General features: G+C 36.7%; 1 protein-coding gene across 5 annotated transcripts in view; it reads left to right on the plus strand.

Annotated features, from left to right (window-relative positions):
* The window catches only part of CYP2C19 (cytochrome P450 family 2 subfamily C member 19), a 64,938-nt gene extending 39,670 nt beyond the window's left edge, over positions 1 to 25,268 (plus strand). Inside the window, exons 7-11 of one of the 5 annotated variants that reach the window (XR_012512899.1) lie at positions 4,724 to 4,911; positions 9,592 to 9,733; positions 12,358 to 13,328; positions 21,441 to 21,519; positions 22,557 to 25,268. Coding sequence is in view for 1 of the 5 variants with exons in the window: in XM_003922370.4 (XP_003922419.1) it covers positions 4,724 to 4,911; positions 9,592 to 9,733; positions 12,358 to 12,539 (512 nt within the window). In the remaining 4 variants the exon portion in view is untranslated. Of the gene's footprint in view, positions 1 to 4,723; positions 4,912 to 9,591; positions 9,734 to 12,357; positions 19,585 to 21,440 lie in introns of those variants that run through there. The other 4 variants (XR_012512900.1, XR_012512898.1, XR_012512901.1 and 1 more) reach the window with 4 other exon arrangements.
* Positions 25,269 to 25,565: the final 297 nt, after the last annotated feature.

The raw sequence follows: 25,565 nt of genomic DNA on the forward strand, positions 1-25,565 counted from the left end.
TCTATAGAGTTGCTTGAGTTCCTTATATATTCTGGATATTAATCTCTTGTCAGATGAGTAGTTTGTAAATATTTTCCTCTGTTCTGTGGGTTGTCTCTTCCCTTTGTTGATTATATATTTTGCTGTGCAGAAGCTTTTTAACTTGATATGATCCCATTTGCCCATGTTTGCTTTGAATGCCTGAGCTTGTGGGATATTGCTCAAGAATTTTTTGCCTAGACCAATGTCCTGGGTAATTTCCCTAGGGTTTTCCTATAGTAGTTTCACAGTTTGAGGTCTTATATTTAAGTCTTTAATGCATTTTATTTGATTTTTGTATATGGCAAGAGATAAGAGTCCAGTTTCATCCTTCTGTGTAGCATATTAAATTTTCCCAAGACAAATTTTCAGATTGATTAAAGAGACTGTCTTTCCCCTAATGTATATTCTTGGCATCTATGTGAGTCTGTTCTCATGCTTCTAATAAAGCCATGCACAAGACTGTGTAATTTATAAAGAAAAGAAGTTTAATTAACTCACAATTTCAAGTGGCTAGGGAGGTGTCACAATCATGGTGGAAGGCAAATGAGGAGCAAATAAAGTCATGTCTTACATGGCAGCAGGCAGAGAGCTTTGCAGGGGAACTCCCGTTTATAAAACCATCAGATCTTGTGACACTCAGCCACTACTACATGTGGGAATTACTACAATTCAAGATGAGATTTCTGGTTTGTTCACAGCCAAACCAAATCAGCACCTTTGTCAAAAATGAGTTCACTCTAGGTGTGTGAAATTGTTTCTGGATTCTCTCTTTTGTTCCATTGGTACATGTGTCTGTTTTTATGTCAATACCATGCTGTTTTAGTTATTGTAGCTTTGTAATATAATTTGAAGTGAGATAATGTGATTCCTCCAGTTCTGTTCTTTTTGCTTAGAATAGTTTTGACTATTCTAAGTGTTTTCTGGGTCCATATAAATTCTAGGAGTTATTTTTTCTATTTCTGTAAAGAATGCTGTTGGTATTTTAATAGGGGATTTTATTAAATCTGTAGCTTTTTTCATAGTATAAACATTTTAGCAATATTGATTTTTTCAATCCATGAACATGAAATATTTTTCCATTTGTCGTGTCCCCTTAAATTTCTTTCCTCAGAGTTTTATAGTTTTCATTATAGATATTTTTTAGTCCTTTGGTTAATTCCTAGGTATTTAATTTTATGTATGGCTATTGTAAATTGGATTACTTTTTAAATTTTTTTTTCTCTTTGTCACTGTTGGCATATAACAACACTACTGATTTTTATGTTGACTTTATGTCCTTAAACTTTACAGAATTTTTTCAACAGTTATAATAATTATCTTGTGGTATCTTTAAGGTTTTCCTAGTATAAGGTTATATCATTTGCACACAAGGATATTTTGACTTCTTCCTTTCCAATTTGGATAGCCTTTATATTTTTCTCTTGTCTGATTCCTCTTACTAAGTCATCTAGTACTATGATGAATAACAATGGTGACCATGGGTATTCTTGTCATGTTCCCAATCATACAGGCAAGGCATTCAGTTTTCCCTATTCAGTGCAGTACTAGTTGTGGGTCTGTCATATAGCATTTTTACGTTGAGGTATGTTCCTTCTATCTCAAGTTTTTTTTTTTTTTTTTTTTTTTTTTTTTTTTTTTACAAATTTTTTATCATGAAGCAATGTTGAATTTTATCAAATACCTTTTCAGCATCAACTGAAATGATTATATGGTTTTTATCCTTCTTTCTGTTGACATGCTGTATCATACTGCTTGATTTGAACATGTTGAACCATCCTTGCATCCCAGAGATAAATCTCACTTGGTCATCATGAATGACCTTTCTACTGTATTGTTGAATTTGGTTTGGTAGCATTTTGTTGAGGGCTTTTACACAGTCTCTATCAGGTATATTGGCCTGTATATTTTCTTTTTTTTTTTTTTTTTTTGAGACGGAGTTTCACCCTTGTTACCCAGGCTGGAGTGCAATGGCGCGATCTCGGCTCACCGCAACCTCTGCCTCCTGGGCTCAGGCAATTCTCCTGCCTCAGCCTCCTGAGTAGCTGGGATTACAGGCACGTGCCACCATGCCCAGCTAATTTTTTGCACTTTTAGTAGAGACGGGGTTTCACCATGTTGACCAGGATGGTCTCGATCTCTTGACCTCGTGATCCACCCGCCTCGGCCTCCCAAAGTGCTGGGATTACAGGCTTGAGCCACCGCGCCTGGCATATTTTCTTTTTTTGATGTGTTTTAGTCTGATTTTGGTATCACAGTAATACTGGCCTCATAGAATGAGTTTGGAAGTACTTTCCCCTTCTCTATTTTATTTTTTGGAATAGTTTGAGTGGGATTGCTATCTTTTTTAAATGTTTGGTAAAATTCAGCAGTGAAGCCATCCAGTATTGGAGTTTTCTTTACTGGGATACTTTTTATTACAGGTTTGATCTTGGAACAGGTCATTGCATGTTCAGGTTTTTTATTTCTTACTGGTTCAATCTCAATAGGTCATATTTGTCTAGGGAATCTGTTCATTTCATCTAGATTTTCTAATATATTGGCATATAAATTGCTCATAGTAAGCAATAATTATTCTTTGAATTTCTGTAGCATCAGTTGTAATGCCTCCTTTTTTAAATTTCTGTTTTTATTTATTTGAATATACTCTGTTTCTTTTCTTAGTCTGGCTCAAGGTTTGTCAATTTTGTTTAACTTCTCAAAAAAGCAGCTTTTTGTTTCATTGACCTTTTGTTTTCTTCGTTTAAATTTTATTTATTTCTGCTCTGATCTTCTTTACTTCTTCTACTAATTTTGTGTTTAATTTGCTTTTGCTTTTCTAGTTCTTTAGGATGCATATTTAGATTGTTTATTGGAAAATTGTCTTCATTTTTGATGTAAGCTCTTATAGCTGTAAACTTTCCTCTTAGTTCTGGTATTTCTGTAGTCCCTAGGTCTTGGTATGTTGTGTTTCCATTATCACTTGTTTCAAGAAAAATTTCAATTTTCTTTTTATCTCTTCATGGTCCCACTGGCCATTCATGAACATATTGTCTAATTTCCATTGATTTTTGTAGTTTCAAAAATTCATCTTGTTATTGATTGCTAGTTTTTATTACATTGTGGTCAGAGAAGACGCTTGATATTATTTCAGTTTCTTTGTATGTTTTTTTAAAAAATTTTATTTGTTATACTTTAAGTTTTGGCGTACATGTGCAGAATATGCAGGTTTGTTATATAGGTATACATGTGCCATGGTGGTTTGCTGCATCCATCACTCTGTCATCTATTTTAAGTATTTCTTCTAATGCTATCACTTCCCTATCCCCCCACCCCCTGCTATCCCTCCTATAAACCCCCTTCCTGGTGTGGAATGTTCCCCTCCCTGTGTCCATGTGTTCTCATTGTTCAACACCCACTTATGAGTGAGAACATGTGGTGTTGGGTTTTCTGTTCTTGTGTCAGTTTGCTGAGAGTGATGGTTTCCAGGTTTGTCCATGTACCTGTAAAGGACACAAACTCATCCTTTTTTTATGGCTGCATAGTATTCTATGGTGTATATGTGCTATATTTTCTTTATCCAGTCTATCATTGATGGGCATTCGGGTTGGTTCCAAGTCTTTGCTATTGTGAACAGTGCCACAATAAATATACATGTATATGTGTCTTTATAATAGAATGATTTATAATCCTTTGGGTATATACCCAGTAATGGGATTGCTGGGTCAAATGATATTTCTAGTTCTAGATCCTTGAGGGATCATCACACTGTCTTCTTGTTCTGTGACCTGACATATGTTCAATTCTTGATTGTTATCAATTCTTGATTGTTATCAAGAATTGACCATGTGGACATAATGTGCTGTGGAAAAGAATGTGTATTCTGTACCAGTTGGGTAAAATATTCTGCAAATCTTTATGAGATCAATTTGGTCTATGGTGCAGATAAATTTCAATGTTTCCTTGTTGATTTTCTATCTGGAGGACCTGTTCAATGCTGAAAGTGGGGTGTTGAAGTCTTCAGCCATTATTGTAGTGGGGCCTATCTCTCTCTAGTTCTAATTGTATTTCTTTTATATATCTGGGTGCTCCATTGTTGGTTGTGTATATATTTAAAATTGTTCCATCCACTTGCCAAGCTGACCGCTTTATCACCAATAGTGGTCTCTTCTTATAAATTTTGTCTTGAAATCTATTTTGTCTGCTTTAAATATAGTAACTCCTGTTCTTTTTTTTTTTCATTTCCATTGGCATGCACTCTCTCATTTCATTCTTTTGTTTTCAGAGTATGTGTGTCTTTATGAGTGAAGTATGTTTCTTTTAGAAAACAGATTAGTGGTTCTTGTTTTTTCATCCAATAATTTTATGTCTTTTGGTTGGAGATTTTAGTCGATTTACATTCAATATTATTATTGATAGGTAAGGACTTACTCCTGTTTTCTGGACTTCTATTCCTTCTTTCATTCCTTCCTGTATTCCTTTATTGAAGATACTTTTCTCTGCTTATGTGTGAACAGATTTTTCTTAATACCAAGTTTATGGCACAGTCACACATTTGTGCATCTGTAACAGTTCTTCTGTTTAAGTTTATATACACTTTTAGCACCATAATTTAAATTTATAATAATGTTTGGATACCTTCATCATGATCCATGTACTCCTGAATTGCTACAACAAATGTGCTATTTTCCTCCTTTTCCATCAGTTCTTACTTGTGTCTTATCAGCTAAAGTCCAGGAAGAGATTGAACATGTGGTTGGCAGAAACCGGAGCCCTTGCACGCAGGACAGGAGCCACATGCCCTACACAGATGCTGTGGTGCATGAGGTCCAGAGATACATTGACCTCATCCCCACCAACCTGCCCCATGCAGTGACCAGTGACGTTCAATTCAGAAACTACCTCATTCCCAAGGTAAGTTTGTTTCTCCTACACTCTCTTACACTCCATGTTCTTGAAGTCCCCAAATTCAGAGTATGATTCTTAATCTTGACCATCACAGGGTGAAAGAAATGCATAACTCATATATGTGGCAGTTTAATTGGACTTTCTATTGTTTCCTGTTTGGGGCTATAAAGGTTTGTAACAGGTCTTAGTGCCTGGCAGTGTGTGTTTTCCAGATTTATTCTCTTTCTTCATGATTGTTTTGGCTACCCTTAGGTGCTTATATTTCAAGATAATTTTTAAAGGTATTAGTTTGTCAAATTCCCAAAACACTGGGCTGGAATTTCTGTCAGGGCGACATTAAATTTATAGGACAGTTTGGAAAGAACCAACATCTTGACACGCTGAGCACTTCCGTTCCTGAATATAATTATGCTTCCAATTTATTTGGGCTTTCTTAATTTTCCCAGTAATGTTGTGATTTTGCCATGGCTTGCAAACCTTTGGTTTTTTCCAAGATAATTAATATTTTTTTGTGGTTATAAATTTATAAAATGCCTTTTGATTTATTTGTACTTGGTATATTGGAACATAATTAGTTTCTATCATCTGATAACCTTAATCTATCAACTTTGCTAAATTTACTAATCACTGTTCATAATTTATCTCTAGCTCCATTGAAATTTATATATACATTATACTGTATTTGGATTATTATTTTTATTTTCCAATTCTCATGGGCTGAATTTCACACTTTCTAGGAGAATGTTTAATAGAATTGGTGATAGTGGGCATTTTTGTTTCTCATTTCTAATCTGCAGGAAAGAGTCGAGGTTTTATATTTCAATATTGAGAATGATGCTTAAAGTAGATTTTGGTAGATATTCTTTATCAGATTAGGGAACTTTGCCCTCATATATATATATATATTTTTTTGCCAGTATATGTGTGTGTGTGTATTTTTCATAACTGTGTGTAAAATCTTATCAAATCCATTCTCTGCATCTATTTATATGGTTGTGTGTTAGTCCATTTCCATTGCTATAAAGGAATATCTTAGGCTGGGTAATTTATAAATGAAAGAGGTTTAGTTTGACTCATAGTTCTGCAGGCAGTGCAAGAGATATGACATGGACATTTCCTAGTGAGGGCCTCAGGTAGCTTCCAATCATGGGAGAAGGTGAAGGGAAAGCAAGCTGGCCACATGGCAAGAGGGGGGAGCAAGAGAAAAAGGAGTAGAAGTGACTTTAAACAAACAGCTCATGTGTGAACTAACATAGTAAGAGCTCACTTATTACCACGGGAAGGGCTTTAAGCCACTCAGGAGGGATTCATCCCATGTCCCAAATACCTCCCACCAGACCCCACCTCTGACATTGGGAATCACATTTTAACATGAGATTTGGGGGGGACAAATATCCACACAATATCAGATTAGATATATTGGCCTCACATTCCTTACTTAATAGAAATAAGCATGCACATAGAGATGAAGTCATTTTCTTCATATTGCTTAAGACTTCTGTGTTTACATTCACAAGAGATTTGGTTTGTAATTTGCTCTCAGAATTTTCAAAATTTTTGATATCGAGATTATGCCAGCCTTATAAAACTAGGTGAGAAACATTTCCTAATGTAAGTCTGTTTGTATTGCCTTCTTCTCTCCTAGATTTTCTTCTTATGATCACTTAGTTGTAGCTTTGAAATGCCTGATAACTTTTGGTTAAATACCAGATGTTATATGTAAGAGAGCACAGAATTTCGGAGGATGTTTATATTCTTCAAAGAAAGATTCATTCCTCTCCCATAGGCAGTCATAATGACATGACACTTGTTGTCATGATTAAGAATTGGACATAATGTGAACTTAGTTAAAAACTAACTGTCAGTGTTTTCTTAGCTCTCTGAGATTCACCTACCTCTAGAAACTTGAGACCAATTTTTGTCTTGGCAGCTTTACAATGCCTTCTGTCACATAGTTTCTGTATTCATCCAGACACTCTGGTGGTCATCTCAAACCTACTTTTTCCAATTAAACCAAGACATATTATTGGTAAAATTAAAAATAATATTACTGAAAGTTGTATTTTCAAAGGGAAAAATCAATGATGTCATCTTTTGAAGAAGACAGAATTGATAATTCACTGAGAGATTATGGGGCTTACCCTGATGGTCACTGATTTTGTACAAGAGTTAAGATTTCAATGCACTCTGTTTTCACAAACACAGGAGATAACCAGGAGAAGACTTTTGTTGCTCAAAATTAGTATCTAAGGGTAATAGTAATGAAACTTGCTTCTTGACAAATATACTGCAGAATCAGGCAGGAGTTGCCAGTCTCCCCCATCCACTGCATCAGCTTTGGTGACCTGCTGGAGGGAAATGCTGCATCTGATGAATTTCTTCATTCACCCATCTTGAGGGCAGCTCATGCTGTGTCTAGTGTCTTTTGAGCCCTGAGAACCCAGAACCCAAGGGAATTACCCACTGAATCCCTTCTTCATGGAATAGCCCAGTACAGAAAAATGCAGCACTATGTGGCCAATTCTACCATCTTTACAAATCAGATAAATGAGTTCTGCTACAGACTGAATTCACTTATGTAGGTGGAGATAATAGTCTGAGACAGAAGTTGGTAAACTGTTTCTGTAGTGGGCCAAATAGTAAATATTTTAGATTTTTCAGGCCATGGGGTTTCTGTTGCAATTCTTGACATCTGCTATTGTAGCACAAAATCAGTCACAGACAATATGCAAATAAATGAGGATTAATATGTTCCAATATTTATAGGAAAGAAGTTAAATATCCTATAAAATTTTGTCTCTAAAATGTTATTTGTTATTTACATTTGTTCAACCTAAAAACTTTTAGCTCACATACTATACAAAAACAAGTGGCAGGATGGACTTGTGCAGGGAGTATTGTTTATTGATGCCCAATATGAGACATTCCTGTCCAATAGAATTTTCTGCAAAGATGTTTGATTGATTTATGCTTTTGTGTCCTATTTAAAGAATATTGTCAGCACAAGATTCCAAAGGTTGATTTTTAACTTCCCCAGAATTTTTTGTTTAGCTCTTATATTTAGATCAATGACATGTTTCAAATTAATTTTTATTTGTAGTATGGAGTAATAGTGGTCATGCTTCAAAGTCTATAATTAAATGTTATTCAAATAACATTTGTTGAAATAAATCTGCTTTGGTATCTTAAAACATTTTAATATAGTACTTGTTATAAAAATTCAAGGTAATATTTTTAAAAACAAAATTATGGACTTTATATGAAAACTTAGAGGGTAAAATTTTCCCTCACCTTTGTATTATAAAATTTTAAAAAATAAATAACATTACACACATACATGTATATGTACATATGGCAGTGTCTATATATATCTACTTTGATATCTGTTCATCCTTCTATGTATACCTCAATACTGCAGTGTGTATAGCCCAATAACAATGGTATTCTTCTACATAATAATTATAGTATTCATACTGTGGAGTTATTCATACAATAATATTATTTAATATACAGTTTATATTTAAAATTTCCCAATATTTTAAAGAATATTTAATCACTTTTTTTCTTGAAATTCATTCTCCAGTCAAGAAACAGGCACATAATTTGGGCATCATGTCATTTTAATCTCCTGTAATCAAGAACAGTCCAATTTATCTGTTTCCTTTCAGTATGTTGATCTCTGCAAAGAGTTGAGGCCGTTGGTTGTTTAAATTTTCCTAGGGCTGGTTTTCTATAATTGTTTTCTAGATTTTATATTACAATTATGATTTTGTCAAAAAAAAAAAAACTACATAATGCTTTGGGTATTCTACTGAATCACAGTAGAATCACAGTAGAATATAATGTCACCTATGCCATTTTTGGTTATGCTAAGATCCTCACCCAATAAGTTGGAATCTGCCAGATCTCTCCATTGAAGAGATTCTGCTTTTTATGTGTAAATGATAAAAATTGATGATATCATACTTTTACGCCAAACACCTTACTTCCCAAGTCACACATCCAACAGTTTCATCTTTCATTAATGATCCTTGCCTAATCTGTTGATCTTGACCTGAACGGTTACAAAAAGATAATTTTTTAAATTTCATCATTTCTTCTGTATTTTTAAGCTAGAATTAATCTGTAATGAATATCTTTCCCATAACTTTAAATGAAGACAGACAAACTGCATGGCAACGACAAACACTGAATAGTTTTATACGTGTGACTATACTTGTTACCATCCCAGAAGATGTCATTTAAAACCCAATCATGTGTTTATTCACAAATGCCTTGTGAACAGATACTCTGGCCATTTTCCGTGTTGACAGAGACTTCAACTTTAAATCATACTCTGCACATAAGATTTGTGAAAACTGAAGTGTTGGAATATAATAGCAAGTGCGGACAGCCATTAGCGTCCAGGCTTAATAGAAAGGAGAACAGATTCGGAAGGTTGCACCCAAGTACCCAAGTACTCAGGGCTTCAAATGTGATTGCAGGGCACTTTAGCAGGATTATTGTCACTGGCTTTAAGCTCATGCCTTTTCTTACTTGGTCTATCTGTCTTGGAATGGTACTGCTCTTCTTTGGAATGGCATTTCCTCATCTATACGTCAAAAGATTTAACTATGTGATTACCACTGTTTCTCAAACCTTCATGACTTCTTTATAGCTCAGTTCATCTATGCCTCTTGTTTCTAGGGCACAACCATATTAACTTCCCTGACTTCTGTGCTACATGACAACAAAGAATTTCCCAACCCAGAGAAGTTTGACCCTCATCATTTTCTGGATGAAGGTGGCAATTTTAAGAAAAGTAACTACTTCATGCCTTTCTCAACAGGTAATATAAATTGATTTCCTTGTGCTTCAGGTTACAAGGTAACTTTTTGGATCAGTTGGAACTTACATGTGCCTCCTCTGCAGCGGTACAATTACTCTTTGTACATGATCAAGAGCACTGTTCTGAATGCCCATGTGCTCCCCAATCATGATACATCCTCATTTTTGGGCCAGGTTAGTGGGCTTTGGGGAATTAATCCAATTATTCCAAATTGAGAAAGCTGAAATATAGGTTGGTTGAATTCTGCCTCTAGATATACCACTGAGGTACCAAAAAACTCCTCCTAGAAGATAAAACTAGTATCATTTCCCCACTAGCCATGAGAAAGTTATCTCACTCCACAACTTCACTGAGTATCTTCCACATGGTGTCCCTCACTCCTCAGGCTGGGCTTGTAGGATAATATTATCCTCAAGCAAACAATAGGGTCTTAAAATGCCCTCTTGTGAGTTTGGAAAGCAGAGTAAACAGATCACTGCAGTTCAATAGGACTGAGGCTGTGATATAGGAAAGAACAGGCTGTCCAGAGTTGGGAGGTAGATGGAAAAGCTGTCTGCTTCTTGTTCTCTCATACCCTACAGTGAGACATAAGTAACATTTTAATAGCAGTAAAGACATTTGAGCTACCTCAAAGGAGGCAGAGAGAATGAAAAGAGAAGGCAGGGCTTTTAAAGAAGACAGTAAGCCACAGGAGCAGGACATTGTCTCTAAATAAAGATGTTAGAACCTTTGCCAAATAACCATGGATGGGATCAGGGGGACATTGGGAATGTAGTAGGATACTCTGCAGTGATGCAGAGCATCATGCTCTTCCTCCAGTCATGCCATGTATCTTGAATGTTGTATCTCCACACCTGAAATGTGTGTGCTGAGTGTTTGGTGATGGAATCTCCTTCCTTTCTTCTGTGATCTTTGATGTCTGCTTTATCTGGCACTGTAGATACCAAGACAGCAAGGAAAGAAACGTTCCTTGAAGCATTCACATTTAGCACATGTATTGTCCATTCTTACATTGCTATAAAGAACTACCTGAGACTTATGAAGAAAAGAGATTTAGTTGACTCACATTTCCATAGACTGTACAGGAAGCATGGCTGGGAGTTCTCAGGAAACCTGAAATTATATTGGAAGGCAAAGAGGAAGCAAGCACATCTTTCCATGACAGAGCAGGAGAGAGAGAGCAAAGAGGAAAGGCTACACACTTTTCAGCAACCAGATCTTCTGAGAACTCCCTCACTATCATGAGAACAGCAAGGGGGATATCCCCATGATGTAATCACCTCCCACTATGTAGGTCCCCCAACATTGGGAATTACAATTTGACATAGATTTGCATAAGAATACAGAGCCAAACCGTATCAGCATACAAATAAATAAATAAATAAGTAAATCAGGAATTATGATTCTAGGTGATCCATGCTGTCAACTTCTTCTGCCATAATAAAATATCCCAAGACTAGGCAGTTGATAAATAACAGAAATTTATTTCTCACAGTTCTCAAGGGAGTTCCAAGATCAAGGCGTCAGTCAGTTCAGGGTCTGGTGAGGGTCTGTTCCTTATAGATAATGCCCCTCTCTATCTTTATACGGGAGAAGAGCAAAAAAGGCAGAAGGGGAGAAATGGCTTCCTTGCATCTCTTCATGTTATTATTTTAGCAAGAACAGAGCCCACCTGACTTACTCACTTCCTAAAAGGCCCCATCTTTTTAGTACTGTTGCATTGGGTATTATGCTTCAACATATGAATTTGGGAGAGGCATATTCAGACCATAGCACATTTTTCAATGGAAATGTGAATATGATGTTGAGGAAACCCAGAGAAAGCAAAATTTTATTGCACAAGGAGATCAGAAAAAGGGTAAAAAAGGAGATAAAATTTGACCTATGTACTGACTGTGGTAATAGAAAAGTTCATCTTTGCCGAAAGGAGCAGCATCATATAAAACTTGAAACCTCATGGTGTGTTGGAGACTGATGAAGAGTGGCTATGCCTAGATCTGAGAGTAGGAAATGTGAAGAGTGTAAGGAGTTACATGGACATCAGACTGGAAACAGAACATGAAGGTCCACGTCAAGCCATTTGAACCTTATCCAATAGGATAGACAGGGAAGCCATTTAAAGTTTTAAAGTAAGGGGCTGACATATTTAGACATTTTTTCCCCCACAAATACCTAGGGAAAAAATCTTTGGCTGCATATCAAGCCAGAAATACGAAGGGAAATGCAATATGTGAGTCTCCTCCTCTAAGCCCTTCTCATTCCTACCCAACAGACAAGGAATATATGTTTCTAAAGAAAGATTTTAATGAAGTGCTTGGCATGTAGCTGATACTCAGTAAATATCTATTGAATACAGGGTGCTGTTAAGATCTGATATTAGGTGAAAAGTAAGTATGTCCATTCATTTTTCAGTTGACTATCCATCCATCCATTCATTTGTTAATCCGTTCAACGATCCATCCATTCATTCATACATTCACCCATCCACCCATCTGTCTACTCATCCCTTCTACAATTCACCAAAAGTTATTGCATATTCTGTTTGTGCTAGTTACATAGACAATGTTTGTCACTGTCACAATTACACATGAGGAGTAACTACTCTCTGTGTTTGTTATTTTCAGGAAAACGAATTTGTGCAGGAGAGGGCCTGGCCCGCATGGAGCTGTTTTTATTCCTGACCTCCATTTTACAGAACTTTAACCTGAAACCTCTGGTTGACCCCAAGGACCTTGACACCACTCCAGTTGTCAATGGATTTGCTTCTGTGCCACCCTTCTATCAGTTGTGCTTCATTCCTATCTGAAGAAATACAAATGGTCTGGCTGCTGCTGTGCTATCCCTGCAGCTCTCTTTCCTCTGGGGTGTTATCCACCTTTCACTATCTGTGATGCCTTTTCTGACCTGTCATCTCTCATTTTCCCTTTCCTGAAGAACTAGTGAACATTTAGCTTCCATTAAGAAGAGTTTTCTAAGTTTTACTGTGCAGATATATGTGCTATTTCCTATACTCTGTAACAGTTGGATTGACTGCCACACAATGCTGATACTTATCTAATGTTGAGTTATTAATATGTTATCATTATTAGAGAAAGATGATTTGTGTATTATAATTCAAAGGCATTTCTTCTCTACATTTCCAAATAGAAAGCATTATTATTTGCTGGGTCAGTTTATTAGACCTTCCTTCTTTTATGCATAATGCAGGTAAAAAATGACAGAAAATAAAGTTTCAGGAGGCCATGCTGGTTCTCAAAATGATAATCACAGAAAACACAAAGAGGATGAGGTTAGGGAAGCTATTTGGGTTTTACCAAAATTTAGAGTTACTTTAGTATTTCATTTGAAAATGTGGTCAGTGGAAGCTCCAACCTGTTGGGAAATATTCAAATGATCAGCTATAGGGAGGAATGGGCATTAATTATTAGAATTCATATGTTCACATTGGTGTTCCTTTTTTTTTTTTTTTTGAGGGAAAATCTCACTCTGTTGCACAGGCTGGAGTACAGTAGCATGATCTTGTCTCACTGCAACCTCCACCTCCCGGGTTCAAGAAATTCTCTTGCCTCAGTCTTCTGAGTAGGTGAAATTACAGGTATGTGCCACCATGCCTGGCTAATTTTCTATATTTTTAGTACAGACAGAGTTTCACCATGTTAGCCAGATTGTTCTCAATCTCCTGACCTTGTGATCTCCCCGCCTCAGGCTCCCAAAGTGCTGGCATTACAGGCATGAGCCACGGTGCCTGGCCTGCTGTTTAGAGTGTCATTACTTTATCTGTAAATAAAGAATCAGATTACTAGGATTGCTGGCAAGATGGTCAAATAGGAATAGCTCTAGTCTGCAGCTCCCAGCCAGATTGATGCAGATGGCAGTGATTCCTGCATTTCCAAATGAAGTACTTGGTTCATCTCATTGGAACTGGTTGGACAGTGGGTGCAGCCCATAAAGAGCAAGCCAAAGCAAGGTGGGGCATTGCCTCACCTGGGAAGCCCAAGGAGTTGGAGGATTTCTCTTTCCTAGCCAGGGAATCCATGAGAGATTTTACCAGGAGAAATGGTGCATTTTGGCTCAGATACTGCACTTCTTCCATGATCTTTGCAACTGGAAGACCAGGAGATTCTCTCTGGTGCCTGGCTCAGCAGGTCCCACCCCCATGGAGCCCAGCAAGTTAAGATCCACTGGCTTGACATTCTCACTGCTAGCGCAGCAGTCTGAGGTCAACCTGGGAAGCGAGATTGATGGGGTAAGGGGCATCCACCATTGCTGAGGCTTGAATAGGTGGTTTCACATTCACAATGTAATCAAAGCTGCCAGGAAGTTCCAATGAGATGAGCCAATGCTGTCTCCATTAAGCTATCAATGACTTTCTTGACAGAATTGGAAAAAACTACCTTAAACTTGAGAAAAAAAAAAGCAAGGAAGTAAGCAAGCAAAAAACAAACAAATGAACAAACAAAAAATGCTGGAGGCATCACGCTACCTGACTTCAAAATATATTACAAGGCTACTGTACTCAAAACAGCATGATAGTGCTGCCAAAATGGAGATATAGACCAATGGAAAAGAACAGAGGCCTCAGAAAGAATGCTACAAGACTACAACCATCTGATCTTTGATAAACCAGACAAAAACAAGCAATGTGGAAAGGATTCTCTATTTAATAAATGGTGTTGGGAAAACTGGTAGCCATATGCAAAAAGCTGTAACTTCATCCCCTTCTTACACTTTATACAAAAATTAACTCTAGATGGATTCAAGATTTAAACATGAGGCCTAACACCGTAAAAACTCTAGAAGAAAACCTATGCAATACATTTCAGGACATAGGCATGGGCAAGGATTTCAAGACTATAACATCAAATGCAATGAGAACAAAACTTGAAATAGACAAATTGTATCTAATTAAACTTAAGAGCTTTTGTACAGCTAAAGAAACTATCAATAGAGTGAACTGGCAACCAACAGAACAGAAATTTTTTTTTTGCAGTCTATACATCTGACAAAGGGCTAATACCCAGGATCTACAAAGAATTTAAACAAATTTACAAGAAAAAAAACAAACAACCCCATCAAAACGTGGGAGAAAGATACGAACGGACACTTTCCAAAAGAAGACATTTATGCAGCCAACAAACATATGGGAAAAAGCTCATCATCACTGGTCATTAGAGAAATGCAAACCAAAACCACATTGAGACACCACCTCATGCTAGTTAGAATGACAATCATTAGAAAATCAGGAGACAACAGGTGCTGGAGAGAATGCAAAGAAACAGCAATGCTTTTACACTGTTTGTGGGAGTGTAAATTAGTTCAACAATTGTGGGAGACAGTGTGGTGATTCCTCAAGGATCTAGAAATAGAGATACCATTTGACTGAGTAATTGCATTACTGGGTATATACCCAAAGGATTATAAATTATTCTATTATAAAGATACATGCACACATATGTTTATTGTGGCATTGTTCACAATAGCAAAGACTTGGAACCAACCCAAATTCCCATCAAGGATAGACTAGATAAAGAAAATGTGGCACATATACACCATGGAATACTATTGAGCCATAAAAAAGAATGAGTTCATGTCCTTTGTAGGGATATGGATGAAGCTAGAAACCATCATTCTCAGCAAACTGACAAAAGAACAGAAATCCAAATACTGCATGTTCTCACTCATAAGTAGGTGTTGAACAATAAGAACACATGAACACAGGGAGGGGAATATCACACACTGGGGCCTTGTGGGTGGGGACTAGGGTAGGAATAGAAGGGGATAGGGGGATTGGGGAGGGATAGCATTAGGAGAAATACCTAATGCAGATGATGGGGCGATCTATGCAGCAAACCACTACCATGGCATGTGTTTACCTATGAAACAAACCTGCACAATCTACAATCTGCACATGTATCCTTGAACTTGAAGAATAATTAAAAAAATAAATACACATTCTTTCCTTCAGCACATGGATAGACTATATGTTAGGTTAAAAAACAACTCTTAAAACATTAGCATAATTTGGAAAAATATCAAGCATCTTCTTTGAATGCAATGGAATAAAACTAGAACTCAGAAACAAGGGGAATTTTGGAAACTATACATATACATCGAAATTAAACAGTATGTTCCTGAGTGACTAGTGAGTTCATGGAAAGATTTTTAAAAAATTGAAAATTTTCTTTAAGCTACTAATAATGGAAACACAACATACCAAAACCTAGGGGCTACAGCAAAGCCAGTATGAAGATGGAAGTTTATGGTTATAAGTTTTTACATTAAAAAGAGGAAAAACTTCAAATAAACAATCTAATGACACATCTTAAAGAACTAGATAAGCAAGAGCAAACCAAATCCAAAATTAGTAGGATAAAAGAAATAATATAGATCAGCATATAAATAAGATTGAAATGAAAAAACAATACAAAAGATCAATGAAACAAAAAGTTGTTTTTTTTTTTTCTGAAAAGTAAAAAAAAATTGATGAACCATTAGCCAGACTAAGCAGGAAAAACAGTGAGAAAATCCAAATGAATGAAATCAGATATGAAAAAGGAGACATTAAATCTGATATCAAAGAAATTCAAAGGATTATTAGTGGCTACAATGAACAACTATATGCCAATAAATTACAAAATCTAGAAGAAATAAACATATTTCTAGATATATAGAATGTACCAAGACTGAACCATGAAGAAATAAAAAAGCTGGGCAGATCAATAACAGGTAACAAGATGGAAGCTGTAATAAAAAGTTTTCCACTAAACAAAGGCCTGGACCTGAAAGCTTTACTGCTGAATTCTACCAAACATTTAAAGAAGAATTAATAACAATCCTATTCAAAAGATTCTAAGAAACACAGGATATGGGAAGACTTCCAAAGTCATTCTATGAGGCTGGTATTACTCTGATACCAAAATCAGACAAAGACACATTAAAAAAGAAAACTATGGGCCAATATCTCTGATGAATATTGATGCAAAAAATTCTCTACAAAATACTAGAAAGTTGAATTCAACAATACATTAGAAAGATTATTCATAATGAACAGGCAGGATTTATTCCTGGGATGCAAAGATGGTTCTACACATTCAAATCAGCCAAATCAATGTGACACATCATATTCACAGAATGAAGCATTAAAAACCAGATAATTATTTCAATTGATAATGAAAAAGCACTTGATATAACTTATCCTCCATGAAAAAACCCTAAAAAAACTGGGGCTAGAAGGAACATACCTCAACATAAAATCCATATACAACAGACACACAACTAGAATCATATCGAATGGGAAAAAACTGAAAGCCTTTTCTCTAAGATCCGAACCACGATAAAGACGCCCACTGTTATCATTGTTATTCAAGATAATACTGCAAGTCCTAGTACAGCAATTAGACAACAGAAAGATATAAACAGCATCTAAATTAGAATGGAATATGTCAAATTGTCTTTATTTAATTTTAATTTTAATTTTAACTTTTTCCATAAGTTATTGGGGAACAGGTGGTATTTGTTTACTTAAGTAAATTCTTTAGTGGTTATTTGTGAGATTTTGGTGCAATGGTATTATCTTGCCCCAGGTAGAATGGCTATGAATAAAAAGAGAGAAAGCAACTGAAGCTGGGGAACACGGACAGAAAATGGAACTCATACTGTTTTTGGGAATGTAAATTACTACTACCATTATAGAAAATGGTATGGAGATTTCTCAAACTAAAAATAGAACTATTATATGATCCCGCAATCTCACCACTACATACATAACCAAAAGAAAGAAAATTAGTATATCAAAGGGATACTTGCAGTTTCGTATTTATTGCAGCATTATTCACAATAGCAAAAATAAAGAAATAACACCTGTCCAGCAACAGATTAATGGATACGAAAACGTGGTATATGCATCTTCTCACTTGTAAGTGGGAGTTGAATAGTGAGAACATATGAACACATGGCAGGAAACATCACACATTTGGGTCTGTTTGAGGGGTTTGAGAGGAGGGAAAGCATCAGGAATAGCTAATGGACACTGGGCTTAATACCCAGGTAATGGGAAAATCTGTGCAACAAACCACTATGGCACACATTTAACTATGTAACAGACCTGAATATCCTGTACCTATACCCCTGAACTTAAAAGTTGAAGAAAAAAATGTGGTATATAAACAAAATGGAATGCTATTGCAGCAACATGAATGGAACTTGGGGTCATTACATTATGTGGAATAAGCCAGGAACACAAATACCACATGTTACCACTCATACATGGAAGCTAAAAAAGTTGATCTCTTGGAGGTAGAAAGTAGGATGATAGTTACCAGGAGATTTTAAGGGTGGGAGTGTATGTGAGTTGTTTGTTTAATGGGTAAAAACATGCAGTGAGATAGAAGAAATAAGTTTTAATGTTCGACAGAACAGTAGGGTGATTATAATGAATGACAACATATTTCATATTTCAATACAGCCAGAAGAGAGGACTTAAATATTCCCAAAACATAGATATGATAAATACTCGAGGTGGTGGACACCACTGACTTAATCATTACACATTTTATGTACATAACAAAATATCACATGTAGGCCACAAAAATTTACAAATATGATAAACCAATGAAATAGAAAGTCAGATAATTCAACCCCAGTGATTTTAATGCCCATCCCAGTTTGTTACAGCTGGTATTATTATACAGAAAGAGTGAGCACAAAGGAGGCAGAACCAGGACATGCAACATCTGGAAAAATTTCTTCCATCATCTAGCATTATTGGTCACAGGTAGTCACTTTGCACAGCACTCACCAAAATTCTGTACCAACAATTGAGCTCTGACTTCTTATTTCTTTCATGCACTTATGTTAATCCTGAACATGTAGCTTTTTTGTTGGCATCAGGCATAAAATGATGCTTCAATAAAGTTTACTTTTTGTGACAATGCTGAACAAAACACATAGGTATGATAGTAGATAATTTATTGAATCGTCCTGAATCACAGAAAAATTTTCTTAGCATTTACCCTCAGCTAAAAATTATAGTAAGTGACTATAGAAAAAGAAAGAGTGTGGCAATCCCAAAGTTTGCCTTGTCATTATTTCTATTCTATACAAGGACATAAACGTTTTTCTACTCACAAAATGCAGTAACTTTTTCCACTATTTCTGACAATGAGAGATTAGAAAAGGCAACAGAAACATCATAGTTTAAATGGAGTAATTTCTTTCTAACAATTTATTATAATAGTGGGTCTCCTGAAATATATTTTATTTTAAAATAGGAGTCAATTTACTCATCCTTTGTGAGTCACTGGAAAAGCATAAAGTGTACTTAAATAGCTACTAGATTTGCAGATATCCTTATCAACCATCTGTAGGATACTTTCAATAACTTGAAAGTATTGAAAGAAGAGTAGTGGAATCAGAAGGGAGCATCCTTCTCCCAGAGATCTGTCTTCATAGTGAAAGGAGAAGCAAACAGAAGAGACAGAGCATCTGTACAACAGCTGGATTCACTGAAGTCTTCTCTTCTTACTAAGAAAAAGCTCATGTAAAAATATGAGCTTGTACTTCAAGACATCTATAACACTGCCTGCTAATTCACTGTGTCTCTTTGACATATAAAGTGACCAATCACCTAGATTCACTTTATTCTCTTTTCTGAGTGGACCTTGACCTTCTTACAGAAATAAAAGTAAATGTTCTGTGGTCTTATTCTCCTTCTATGCAGAGCACTCCTTGGACATTTTGGTTTAATTACACTGGGGTGCAGTTCAGGTATTGGTAATGAAAATAAAGCCTGATGGTTACAATGTGAAGTTATTATTAAGAAGCACAACATAAATGATTTGATGCAAAATAGTTAGTAAAAAATCTGAATTGTCAGATTAATAATCAGTTGTAAATTTATGACTTTGAGGGAAATCAGTGCATTTTGTGCCTTGTATAAATCAGATGTAAACCTTTCAGACATTATAATGAAAGCCTTTCAGACATTAAGTACACTTTATTGATATAATAGCAGGCTAAACATGAAATAGCTTTCATACCTCATACATCTCGAATACTAAATGTATATCATGTTATTAGCTAATAAATTTACATGCATTTACCATTAAATAAAAGAAAACATTGGAGGACAGAGATGATCATTTTTTCTTTTTCAAATAGGGAAAAGTAGGCTCTGGGAGAAGGGGAGAGCACTCACTACCACTCCACATTTTTATTGATTGCTGATTTCATTGGAAATTTCATTGCTGATTTCATTGGAAAGTGCTTCCTCAGGAAATGCTAAACAGTCCTACCATGTGCCAGAATCATGTAGATCAGGCTTTTCTCACCAGTAGAAAATAATTTTCTAATTGTAAGATGATTCACTTTATGGACGATATTCTACTAGCAGCCCCAATGGAGCCAGGAGCTTTAAAATTCAAATACCCCTGTCATAAAGAATACACAGCTAAGAGGTTTAGTCATTGCACCTGAAAAAGTACAGATGTAATTTCTTTGGAAATATCTTGGATACATACTAACTTCCTGGTCAGTTAGACCTTAAAAGGTTAAATTAAATACTAGCAACTTACATACATTAAATGATTATCAAAAATTTCTGGGTGACTTTGCCCTGTCTTGGGCATGAGTACTTCTAAGCTGCAAAACCTGTTTTCTATCTTAAAGGGCAATACAGCTCTGGATTCTCCCAGATATCTAACCCCTGTAGCAAAGAGGAAACAGAACAAAGAGGAAATAGAACAAGCTATCTCTGAAAGACAACTAGATTGCATTAATCTATGGTATTCAATTCAGTTGTTTATTTTTTCCACCAAACACTTCCCTACAGGGTTAGTAGGACAGATGACCATGGGAATGCCCTTTCTAGAATAGGTTTTTTGCTCACATACTGGGAATAAAACATTATCTTCCTATATACAGTCAATCAGAAAAGTCATGTATTCAGGCCACAGACAATGCAATCAGTTGCTAGGTTATGACCCTGATGTCATAAGATTTCCTTTAAGTGAAAAGCAATTTGAAGAAGTAATGCCCCCTCTTCAGATCTGCAAATAGCTCTCTCTGATTACACAGGACAAATAGGGCATGTCCTACCGGCTGATAAATTCCTTCAGTTCTTGTACTTCTGAGCTCTTACTTACAAAAATAGTTCACTCTCCAATAACTAATGCTTTAACACTGTTTACTGATGGTTCAGGTAAACAAGGAAAAGCTGTGGTCTGGTGGAGACCGTATAATTTATTCATTCAATCTGGATTTACTAGTACTCAGAGAGCTGAGATTCAGGCTATGATATTGGCTTTGGAAACTTTTTCCACTCAGCCCATTAACATTGTTAGTGACTCTACTTATGCCTTTTATTTATTGCAGAATCTTGAAACTGTCCTCATAAAGTTTACTCTTGAGCCCACCCTGTGTGCACTTTTTCTTCAACATCAGCAATTGCTAGATCAGTGCACATATCCTATTTTTATCACTCATATTGGAGTCCACAGCTCACTGCCTGGCCCACTGGCTTATGGCAATGAACAAGCAGACCTTCAGGTCATGACATCACTGCTTGCTCAAGCTACCCAATTACATCAGTTTTTCCATCAAAGTTAAAGAAACTTATCTAAACAATTTTAACTTACCCAGACACTAGCTAAACAATTTATCCTGCAATGCCCAGATTGTCAGCTCACAAGTACCTCTCCTACTTCAACAGGTGTTCACCCTAGAGGACTAGAACTTAATTGGTTATGGCAAACAGATGTTACGCACATTTCTGAATTTGGAAAACTAAGGTATGTACATGTATCCATTGATACCAGTTCACATTTAATTAGCACTCATAGTTGTCCTGGAGATTCCACCTGATTTATTATTAAACATCTTCTCTTAACTTTTGCATTTATAGGGCATCCCACAAATATTAAAACTGAGAATGGTTCAGCTCATGCCAGCTCACAGTTTCACCAATTTTGTCACATGTGGAACATCCATCATTTCACAAGCATTCCATGTAACTCCCAAGGATAGGCCATAGTAGAATGTGCCCACTCCACCCTAAAAAATATGCTTAAGAAACAAAAAAGAAGGGAGAGTATGAGTAAGAACCTTGCAACACTATTAACACGAACCTTATTTAGCCTTAATTTTTTAAATTTAGATGATACATTTCAATCAGCTGTAAAAGCACTTTGCTAAAACCTCTCAAGACATAAAATCTGCAGTGTTATGGAAAGATGTAAACAGTAAAGAATGGTGTCATCCAAATTGTTAATGTTGGGAAAAGGATATGCTTGTGTTCACACCCCCTCAGGTCCTCTTTGAATTCCAACATGATGTATCAAACCTTACCATGATGTGACTAGAATCCAACCTGGCTTAGCTTCCAAGATCAAACAGAAACAGAAAGATTGGAGAAAGAAATGGAGGGAAAGAATGAGTAAGAGAGAGAATAGAAGAGACAAAGATCAGAGAGATACACAAAAAGTAAGACAATGAAGAGAGAGAAAGTAGAAAGAATAGAAATAAATATTAAGAAAGTTGTAGATATAGAATGAACTTTTAGTAAGGAAGGTTATAAAACAAAGTAAGAAAGTTAAGGCATGTCAAAGATTTTCTGAAAGTCATGAAAAATGTTACAAAAAGGAATTTATGCAGGATATGTGTAATTTTTGTTTTGAAGGTCTTAGCAAGTTTTAAATTTTTATTGAAAAATAAATTCTGTGTGTAAACATACTGGCTAAAGAAGTATCATCCAGTTTTTCTGTAAACAAGATATTAAAATAAAGCACAACAGTTTCTTCTTAAAGCACTAACCTGCTCTTTAACAAAGTTCTCTTAGCACATGCACCACCCCTCGAATTTCCAGTATACTGGCACCAACCTGGAGACTACATCCTTATGAAAGGATAGAAAGAAGAAAAAACTCATGCTTGGAGACTATGTCCTCATCAAAGGATGGAAAGAAAGAAAAAACTAGAGCCGGCCTAGAAAAGACCCTACAGAAACTGCAGCCCTGGATGATGTGGCTTCCATGGACAAAACAGGCCCCAGACATTACATGGGGAATGCTAAAAAGGCACATCAGGAGGCAGAACGAATTCTGCTCCAAACACAGACACCATTCATTCCAGATCATTTGTTCCTTTTTTATTCTTTCACTGTGATTGCAACCTGTATCTGCCACACTCTATCGAGCCCATATTCTAATCTACATTTTTTTCTGCCCTGTTACTTAGACAAACACCCCTTTCCCAGCTTCTAACAATGCAACTGCTTGGCTAAAAGAAATTAACATACCCCCTATGGCATACAGTAAATTGAGGTAACACTACAGATCACTCTGACTGGAAAACAATGTTGCTAATTATACTCATCATTGTCTTACATTATTTGCTAATTCTAGGATGCAAAGCTGGAATAAGAACAATGACTTCCTACTGAAGCCTACTTTTGTTAATTCATCAAACTCATTTTCTGTCCAGTTTTGTTCCCCTACTAGCAAGGAATTGTGATTTTTTCGAGGAGAAGACACATTCCGGTTTTGGAAATTTTCAGCCTTTTTACTCTGTTTTTTTTTGTTGTTGTTGTTGTTGTTGTTGTTGTTTTCTCTCATCTTCATGGATTTATCTTCCTTTGGTCTTTGATGTTGGTGACCTTCAGATTGGGTTTCCATGTGGATGTCCTCTTTGCTGATGTGAAACTATTGCTTTCAACCCTTCCTTCTAACAGTTTGTTAGTTTTCCTTCTAACAGTCAGGACCCTGTGCTGCAGATCTGCTGGAGTTTGCTGGAGGTCCACTCCAGACCTTGTTTGCCTAGGTATCACCAGTGATGGCTGCAGAACAGCAAAGATTGCTGCCTCTTTCTTTCTCTAGAAGTTTTGTTTCAGAGGGGCACCTGTCAGATGCCACCTGGAGCTCTCCTGTATGAGATGTCTGTTGATCTCTGCTTGGAGGTGTCTCCTTGTCAGGAGGCATGGGTGTCAGGGACCCAATTGAGGAGGCAGTCTGTCCCATAGCAGAGCTTGAGTGCTGTGCTGGGAGATTTGCTGCTCTCTACACAGCCAGAAGAGAGGAACATTTAAGTCTGCTGAAGCTGCTCCCACAGCTGCTCCTTCCCCCAGGTGCTCTGTCCCAGGGAGATGGGAGTTTTATTTATAAGCAACTGACTGGGCCTGCTGATGCCCTGCCCAGAGAGGAGGATTCTAGAGAAAGCAGTCTGGCTAAAGTAGCTTTGCCAAACTCCAATGGGCTCCTGCCCAGTGTGAACTTCCTTGTAGCTTTGTTCACACTGTTAGGAGAAAACTGCCTACTCAAGCCTCAGTAATGGTGGATGCCCCTCCCTCCACCAAGCTTGAGCATCTTAGGTCAACTTCAGACTGCTGTGCTGGCAGCGAGAATTTCAAGCCAGTGGATCTTAGCTTTCTGGGCTCTGTGGGGGTGGCATTCAATGAGCGAGACCACTTTGCTCCCTGGCTTCAACCTCCTTTTCAGGTGAGTGAACAGTTCTATCTTCCTTGCATTCCAGGTGACACTGGGATATGGAAAAAAACCTACTGCAGCTAGCTCAGTGTCTGCCCAGTTTTGTGCTTGAAAGCCTGGGAGCTGGTAGCATAGGCACCTGAGGAAATCTTCTGGTCTGTGGGTTTCAAAGACCATGGGAAAAGCATAGTATCTGGGCTGGAGTGTGCCATTTCTCACGGCATAGTTCCTCACGGCTTCCCTTGGCTGGGGGACAGGGAGTTCCCCGACCCCTTGTGCTTCCTGGGTTAGGTATGCCCCACCCTGATTTGGCTCACTCTCGTTGAGGTATACCCACTGTCTAAACAGTCCCAATGAGATGAGCAGCGTACCTCAGTTGGAAAGGCAGAAACCACCCACCTTCTTTACCGATCTTGGTGGGAGCTGCAGATTGCAGCTGTTCCTACTTGGCCATCTTGTCAATGTGTGGCTACTTTAAATTAGATTTACTTTCTGATATAGCTCTCAGCTTGAATGTTATTGGTGTTTAGAAATTCTACAGATTTTTGTACCCTGAAAGTTTACTGAAGTTGTTAATTAAGTCTAGAAGGCTTTAGGAGGGGTCTTTAGAGATTTCTAGTTATATGATTTTGTCATCAACAAGCAGAGATAATTTGAGTGCCTCTTTTACAGTTTGAATATCTTTTATTTCTTTCTCTTGCTTGATTACTCTGGCTATAACTTCCAATATTATGTCCAGTGGGAGTGCTGACAGTGGACATCCGTGTCTTGTTTCAGTTCTTATGGGGATTGTTTTTACTCCTGAACATTCAATATGATGTTGGTTGTGGGTTTGTCATAGATGGGTCTTATTAATTAAAAGTATGTTCCTTTAATGCCTAATATGTTGAAGGTTTTTTATAATAATGGGATATTGGATTTAATCCAGTGCCTTTCTATATCTATCGAGATAATTATATTTTTTGTGTGTGTTCAGTTGTGTTTATTTGATGAATCACATTCATTCATCTGTGTATGCTGCACTATTCTTGAATCCCTGGAATAAAATCCACTTGATCAGGATTTCTGTTTGCTTTTTTCTTGTTTTTAAGTCAACTTATATTTTAGATAAAGGGGATACATGTGCTAATTTGTTACACTGGTATATTGTGTGATACTGAGATTTGGAGTATGGATCCCATTACCCTAGTGGTAAGCATAGCACCTAATGAGTAGGGTTTTATTCCCACCCCTTCCCCACCTTCTAGTTGTCCATAGTGTCTATTTTTTTCATATTTATGTCTATGTCTGCTCAATTGTTAACTCCCACCTATAACTGAGAATGCTTATTATTTGGTTTTCTGTACCTACATTAGTTTG

The sequence above is a fragment of the Saimiri boliviensis genome, chromosome 12 (assembly GCF_048565385.1).
Source record: "Saimiri boliviensis isolate mSaiBol1 chromosome 12, mSaiBol1.pri, whole genome shotgun sequence".
In the NCBI taxonomy this organism is placed as follows: Eukaryota; Metazoa; Chordata; class Mammalia; order Primates; family Cebidae; genus Saimiri; species Saimiri boliviensis.